Genomic DNA, 7542 nt, shown 5'->3' with positions numbered 1-7542 from the left:
CCAGTGCCAGCCCAGTGAAACCACCACAGAGAGAGATTAACAGCTATCAGTTCCCTATTTTTTTTTTTTTTCATGTTTCAGACTCCTATTGCTCTGAGATCTGCAAATCAGGCTTTTAATCAAAACAGTGCTGCTGACGGTATTTGGATTCCCTGGGCTAGAAAGGGGCCTGGAGAAGTGGTGATTCAAAGAAACCAGAGAACAAACCCTTCACCACTGTGCTCTGCTGGGTCACTGAGCCTGCAGCACCCGCTGCGGGGAGGAAGAAGAAACTGCAAGCAGCTAACAGAACACAGCTCTGTCCCAGCTAAAAACCAGGACACAGGAGCATCACACGTACAGAATCAGGTCAAAATACCACAAGTGAAGGGAAGGGCTGGACCCAGATGGTGAAGGTATGTCAAGAATCCCAGCAGAGGGCCCAAGCACTGCTCAGACACCTTCCCATTTTTAAAGAATTTGAGTTTTGTTTTCTTTCAACTAAAATATCATGGCCTTCCCTCTGCCTCTCCTCACGTCTGACAAGGACTAAAGATGTTTGCACACGTATTTCTTACCAAAAAAGCTTCATTAAATTCAAAGAGGCAAGGAAATTGCTTCAGAAGCTGATGAACAGCATCCAGCCACTGAAGAAAAACTGGGCACTGCTCGTTCTGATCTTCCACCTTCTCCTGATGACCACAGCGATCACCAAACTTGTGACCAAAATCCAGCCAGTCTGATTCAACAAGCACCTGGAAGCCCTGTGAACAAAAGAAAAACCCAACTGCAGACACTTTGCTGCAGCAGGACAAGGCAAGAAGCCCCATCCACCAGCAGTGCCAGGCACACTCCGGACTTTGGGAGGGCTGGAGGGGAGGCTGCAGCTGAGCAAAGCTACCTGAATGTCAGAGGTTTCCAAACACAAACTAACAGCTGTTATTTGTACAATCACAGAATGGTGTGGGTTGGAAGGGACCCACAAGGATCATCAGTCCAACTCCTGTCCCTGCACAGGACAATCCCAACATTCACACCATGTCCCTGAGGGCCTTGGCCAAATGCTGCTGGAATCTTGTCAGCCTTGGTGCCATGAGCACCTCCCTGGGGAGCCTGTTCCAGTGCTCCACCACCCTCTGCCTCAAGAACCTTTTCCTCATGGCCAACCTCACCCTCCCCTGCCACATCTTCCTGCCATTCCCTCTGCTCCTGGCATTCGTTGGTGGCCAGAGAGAAGAGATCAGCGCCTGCCCCTCCTCTGCCCCTTGGGAGGAAGTTCTAGACCCCCAGAAGATCTCCTCTCAGTCTCCTCTTCTCCAGGCTGAACAAACCAAGTGACTTCAGCCTCTCATAGGTCTTCTCCTCTAAACCCTTCCCCAATTTTGTGGCCTAAATTTGTAGCTGTTATTTCTATACAACAAACAGCCTGGAGAACATGCACAATTAAGAGCAGAGAAGCAGCTGAACCTTGAGCACAAGAGGTTTTTTACCACCGTACCTCACCAAGCTGGGCAGAGGAGTGAGGTACAGCTCACCCAAAACAGGCAGGAAGAGAACATGGAAAACCCACCACCCCCCATAGCAGCTCTGAAATGCCACTAAGCTGACTGCCAAATGCAAACCTGCTTCTTTCTCCGGAGTCTCTGAAACAAAAGCTGCCTTTTAACAGACACGAAACAGCAGCGCAGCACGACTCGTACCTCCATGGTCCTGTAATAAGGGTCCAGAAGAATCTTTGCCAGCGCTACGATCTGCGGAGTCCTGTCCCAGCCGTCTGAGCAATGAACCAACACTGGTCTCCCTTCTCTGTCGACTGCACTGGAGACCAGCACTGCTGCCTTCAGCATGACAGAGAGGTGCTGCAGCCACTTGGTACTCTCCAGGGCTGACAGCCAGCTAGAAGGTGTCCAAAACACAAGAAAATGGTTGCTTAGCTCTCCAGTGAAAATAAGAAAGATCTATTTTAAACCAAGTCTTTTTTGGAGTCCTCAGTAAAAATCACTCTTTTCTAAAACATGGTCATGAGCAGCCAGCCAGCCTGGGAATAAGTGCAAAGAATCCAAACCTCAGTTTCATTTTTTCCCAGATACAGCTGGATTTTAGAAGCCCTCAGAGGACACACACAACCAAGCGACACTGAGGCAGCGCTGCAATCCCTTCTGGATTCCCAGGGATCAGAATAAGCAGCGTTCAAGCACTGTGAGCACTTGGTCAGCCCTCCATTTTCTGTAGTAGAAACCTGGGATAGGGAAAAGGAAAAGGAAGGGGAGAAACCCCCAGGACATGAACAGTTACGGTGTCAAACTCAGCTAGAGAACAGTCACTTACTTGCTGGGGTCTGGCACCTGACTGCAGACCGCACGCAGATACTGGAAGCTGTTCCGGATGGAATGGATGTTGGCCATGCCCATGAACACAACCTCACAGTTGGGATAATACTCTGAACACAACAGAGAGAGAAACATTCAGAGAGAGCTGCCGCCCCTGCAGCAGCTGCCTCCAGATGACCAGTTTAGCTGTCCCCTCACAGCACCATTTCTGGTCTCCAGGTGGGACATTTGGCTCCAAAAGCCTCATGTGCCAGCAGTGAGACATCTGGAACAATGGACTTTGCACGAGCGAGAAGGGGAACGTGCTCCCAGAGACCAAAACTGCTGACCCGACCCCCAGCTGTGCTCCAGGAGCCGCTCAACAAAGTGGGTCCCAGAGGAAGATGTTCTGGGACGTGCTCAGCCCTTTGTACCTTCACATTCGCAGCCGCCTCCCTTTGCTCTGTTGGCCACAGCCGCGGTGTAGGACCTGGCATCAAGAATCAGCAGCTTCTGAGGAGTTCCTGCGTTCTCCACGCCCGAACACGCGGTCAGGGATGAGTCTGCAGAGAGAGCAGGGACTGAGCTCCCAGCACATCCCACCCCACCATGCCAGGCTCCCAGTGCCACCCCGACCCTGGCCACAAATGAGCCCAGAGACCCGTCCCACCCACTGCAGTCAGGTTGGGACAGGGCCCAGATTGTCCATCTGGATGTTGGGTATAAACCTGGTATTGCCACAGCCCTGTGAGCACCAGGGTTCAGGTGCAGGAAGCAGGGGATGACTCCCACCTTTAGGAGGGAGCGGAGGGAACTGAGCTGTCTCACCGAAATCCGTGTCGCAGGGCTCGCTGCCGTCGCTGCCCCCACTGTGCTGGACGCCACCAGCTGCCTTCACTCCAGGGTTCAAGGCACAGGCTTTGGCAATAGATGTCACCAGATACTCGTCGTCAGCGTTTCGCCAGCCCCACCAGCTGATCTCAGGCTGGCTGCAGCGTGCGATCACCGCCCCGTTGCGCACGTGTCTGCAAAGGAAGCGAGAGCCTCGTGAAGCCCCTGGAGAGGTGAGGAACAACCCCAACAAACGTCACCTCGAGTCAGCACCCGAGCAACCCTCCCCACTGCTTTATCTGCTGCGTCTGCTCTTGCATTCAAGTGGTGAAACAAGGCAGGGGGTTTCAAGTGACCATTATTCATAAGAGCAGCAGTGACCCGGAGGCTGTCACCCGCGACGTGGCAGTGAGGAGCAGAAGGTGGCTGTGAGGGGAAGAAGTTGGCTGTGAGGAGCAGAAGGTGGATGTGAGGAGCAGAAGGTGGCTGTGAGGGGAAGAAGTTGGCTGTGAGGAGCAGAAGGTGGATGTGAGGAGCAGAAGGTGGCTGTGAGGGGAAGAAGTTGGCTGTGAGGAGCAGAAGGTGGATGTGAGGAGCAGAAGGTGGCTGTGAGGGGAAGAAGTTGGCTGTGAGGAGCAGAAGGTGGATGTGAGGAGCAGAAGGTGGCTGTGAGGGGAAGAAGTTGGCTGTGAGGAGCAGAAGGTGGATGTGAGGAGCAGAAGGTGGCTGTGAGGGGAAGAAGTTGGCTGTGAGGAGCAGAAGGTGGATGTGAGGAGCAGAAGGTGGCTGTGAGGGGAAGAAGTCAGAAGGTGGCTGTGAGGAACAGAAGGTGGCTGTGAGGAACAGAAGGTGGCTGTGAGGAGCAGAAGGTGGATGTGAGGGGCACAGGAGCAGCTAATGGAGCTGGCACAGCTGACAAAACGAGATGGCAGAGGGACAGGTCACTGCAGCACTCCCAGGAGCAGCTCTGGGGAACAGCTGGTGACAGTGGCAGCTCCGGGGTCAGCTGCAGCTGGAGGGATGTCACCTCCAGGATTGACAACTGTGCCCGGGGACTCGACTCCCAGCGCCTCCAACGGGGAGTTTCTGCAGCAAGGGGGAGGCTGCCGCGGGCTTTTGCCATCACTCTACTAAATTCTTTTGATATTTTTATTTCCCGTAACATGTCCATCTATATCATTAACTATAAATATATAATATATAAAATATACAGAGTATTCTCTATAGATATGTGAATATTTATATGTTAAAGCAGAGAGAAGAACTTGAATGATGGTTGTACCTGGGAAAAGTACTAGTTTCATTTATTTTCATACTGTTCTGACTGTCCCATTCTCTTTCCTTTCTGTTTCTCCCCCTCCCGTCCGTACTGGTTGCTAAACCATTTCATTATCTCTTGTCAGTTAGGAAGACCAGCTCAGTCACCATCAAACCAGTTAGTTTCTGGGTGGAGGCCTGAGCTGGTGTTTATTAACACCCCCTAAAATGTGAACCCTCCCCGGGTTGTTGGTTATTGACCTGGCAGTAAGGCCTGAAGTAGGAACGAGTTCGTTTTTCACGTGAACACACCAGTCAAGTCATTCACAAACGGCCTGGGAAGGGGATGACGATGAGGTGACAAAGCTGCAGGTGATAAGAGAATTATCCAGGAGAGCCTATGGCTGGCTGGAAAAAGCTGCAAAGCATGATGAAGGGAGTGGAGCATCTCCCTGCTGAGGAAAGGCTGAGGGAGCTGGGGCTCTTTAGCTTGGAGAAGAGGAGACTGAGGGGTGACCTCATTAATGTTTATCAATATGTAAAGGGTGAATGTCAGGAGGATGGAGCCAGGCTCTTCTCAGTGATGCCCAATGGTAGGACAAGGGGCAATGGGTGTGAGCTGGAACACAGGAGGTTCCGCTTAAACTTGAGAAGAAACTTCTCTACAGTGAGGGTGTTGGAGCCCTGGGACAGGCTGCCCAGGGAGGGTGTGGAGTCTCCTTCTCTGGAGACATTCAAGACCCGCCTGGACACCTTCCTGTGTGATCTCATTGAGGTTCCTGCTCTGGCAGGGGGGTTGGACTGGATGATCTTTCGAGGTCCCTCCCAATCCCCAACCTTCTGTGATTCTGTGATGGTGTGATACCGGGTGATAAAAACAGAGAAGGAAATTTAGTATTCACAGATGATCAAAACACAACTCCAGCTGCTGACAGAGAACAGTTGGGTACAAATCATCTGCCAATCTCAAAGACTTTAAAGTCAATGTGGAGCTCTCTCAAAGCCTCAATGCTCCAAGAGAAGCAAAATGGTTAAGAATGTGCCAGCAGTTATTCAGAAAAGAATAAGGTAGAAAACACGATGGCACCAACCATCATGAAGAAGACCATCGTCTTCAAAACGACGCAAATTTCTCACTGATCCATCTCAAAAAGGATAATGTAGCACTCAGAGCTCCAGAGAAGGGTGGCCAAGGACAATCAGAGGTACAGAAGAGCTTTGCTATAAGGACAACTTAAATAGGAAACAACTCCCCACTGTGGGAGAAGGACAAGGATGGATGAGAGGTATAAAAAGTCATGAATGATCTAAAAACCATGAGTTTGGAAAATCAGCCTTATTTTTCCCCAAAACTCAAATGAGTGTAGGAACGGCCGTGCCATACGTTTAGGAAAACAAAGAAGTATTTTTTGGAGAGCAGACTCACCGCCACAGGACAAAGTGGAAGTATGAATCAGCTCTAAAATACATTAAAGTCATGGAAGGTGGGTCCACCAAGTGACCATGAAACACACTCACACGTTCTCCTGAATGCCTGCTGTAGGAAATCTAAGATATCGGCAGCTGCAAAGATGCACCAGGAAAGAACACCTGCATACCTGTCCCGTTTGTTACCCTTCTCTGAGACACTCCTCCTGGTGCCTGCCCTTCTTGGGTAATAAACTAGGGAGCCCCACACCTCAGAGCTTCACAACAGTGCTTGCACCTCCCTATCCCAACACCCCTCATGCAGCACCTCTCTGAAGATGAGCTGGAGTAGGAACAAAGATGTAGATAAAGCTCCTGAGAAACCACTTCCAAGGATTACTTTTCTGTAAGTCAGCACCTCTGAAAATGTTCTGTTGGTGGCCAACTACAGGATGTCATGGTCTAGATCCTAAAGCACACTAGCACAAGCCTCAACCCACCATTCAAGGGCTGTTCAGCCGCCAGGGAGGGCTAGCAGAAGCACTCTTAAAGGTCTCTCTTTCTCATGCTGCCACCCTATAAGGGACTCTGCTGTTCCACAGAAGATGACAGTGCTTGTTGATGTTATTTGCTGGAAGGCAGCACACCAAGAAAATGCATTGAGGCTTTGAACACCTTCTAACAGGGGTGGACAGTATCTCACCAGCAGCTACTGCAGTTTGCAGGAATCATAGAATGGTCTGGGTTGGAAGGGACCTTAAAGCTCATCCAGTTCCAACCCCCCTGCCAGCAGCAGGGACACCTTCCACTAGACCAGGTTGCTCAAAGCCTCATCCAGCCTGGCCTTCAACACTTCCAGGAAGGAGCAGCCACAACTTCCTTGGGCAACCTGTTCCAGGGTCTCACCACCCTCACAGTGAAGAACTTCTTCCTAATATCTCATCTAAACCTCCCCTCTTCCAGCTTAAACCCATTTCCCCTTGTTCTGTCATTAACTGCCCTTATGAAAAGTCCTTCCCCAGCTTTCTTGTAGCCCCTTCAGGTACTGGGAGGCCACTAGAAGGTCTCCCCGGAGCCTTCTCTTCTCCAGGCTGAACAGCCCCAACTCTCTCAGCCTGTCCTCACAGCAGAGCTGCTCCAGCCCTGGCATCATCCTCATGGCCTCCTCTGGACTGGCTCCATGTCCTTCTGCTGGTGGTGGCCCCAGAACTGGAGGCAGCACTGCAGGGGGGGGAGGAGGAGCAGAGGGGCAGAATCCCCTCCCTCCACCTGCTGCCCACGCTGCTCTGGGTGCAGCCCAGGACACGGTTATTGGCCTCTGTGCTGCCAGCGCACGGTGCCGCCTCATGTTGAACTTCTCATTCACCACCACTCTCAAGTCCTTCTCTTCAGAGCTGGAGGAATGGTTTTGCTTCTTAAAGACAAGGTCCTCTTACTCTCCTGAGGTAACTTATCAATGAACACCAAAAATGTATTATTTCTAATGACATCTCACAGATAACACTGGTGAAGACTTCAAACTGAAGACTTCCACATGTTCAGCTAAGTCAAAACACCGTGAGGACCTTTTCCCCTCAGTGCCCTCCTCTGCTGCTGGTTTGTTTTGCAAGGTGACTACAGAGCAGTCACTCCCAGCAGATCTCTTCCTGCCTTCAGGATCACTGAAGGCTGGTTAATGCTGACAGCAGCAAAGGTTTTGTTTATACCTGTAAATGAAACAGAGCCAAGGTGTGGCCTGAAGCACCAGCCTGTGATCATC

At 51.1% G+C, this 7542-nt stretch overlaps 1 protein-coding gene across 1 annotated transcript in view; it reads right to left on the bottom strand.

Moving 5' to 3' along the window:
* Positions 1-557: 557 nt before the first annotated feature.
* Positions 558-7542, bottom strand: part of LOC104524458 (myotubularin-related protein 4) — a gene marked incomplete at both ends in the record, with an annotated part of 21871 nt that continues 14886 nt past the window's right edge. The window contains 5 exons of the mRNA XM_010167342.1: positions 558-743; positions 1680-1875; positions 2308-2419; positions 2723-2851; positions 3117-3313. Of these exons, the coding sequence (XP_010165644.1) occupies positions 558-743; positions 1680-1875; positions 2308-2419; positions 2723-2851; positions 3117-3313 (820 nt within the window). The remainder of the gene's footprint in view (positions 744-1679; positions 1876-2307; positions 2420-2722; positions 2852-3116; positions 3314-7542) is intronic.

This window comes from Antrostomus carolinensis, unplaced genomic scaffold (genome assembly GCF_000700745.2).
Source record: "Antrostomus carolinensis isolate BGI_N321 unplaced genomic scaffold, ASM70074v2 scaffold27334, whole genome shotgun sequence".
Lineage (NCBI taxonomy): Eukaryota > Metazoa > Chordata > Aves > Caprimulgiformes > Caprimulgidae > Antrostomus > Antrostomus carolinensis.
This window is presented reverse-complemented; position numbering and strand designations above follow the sequence as displayed.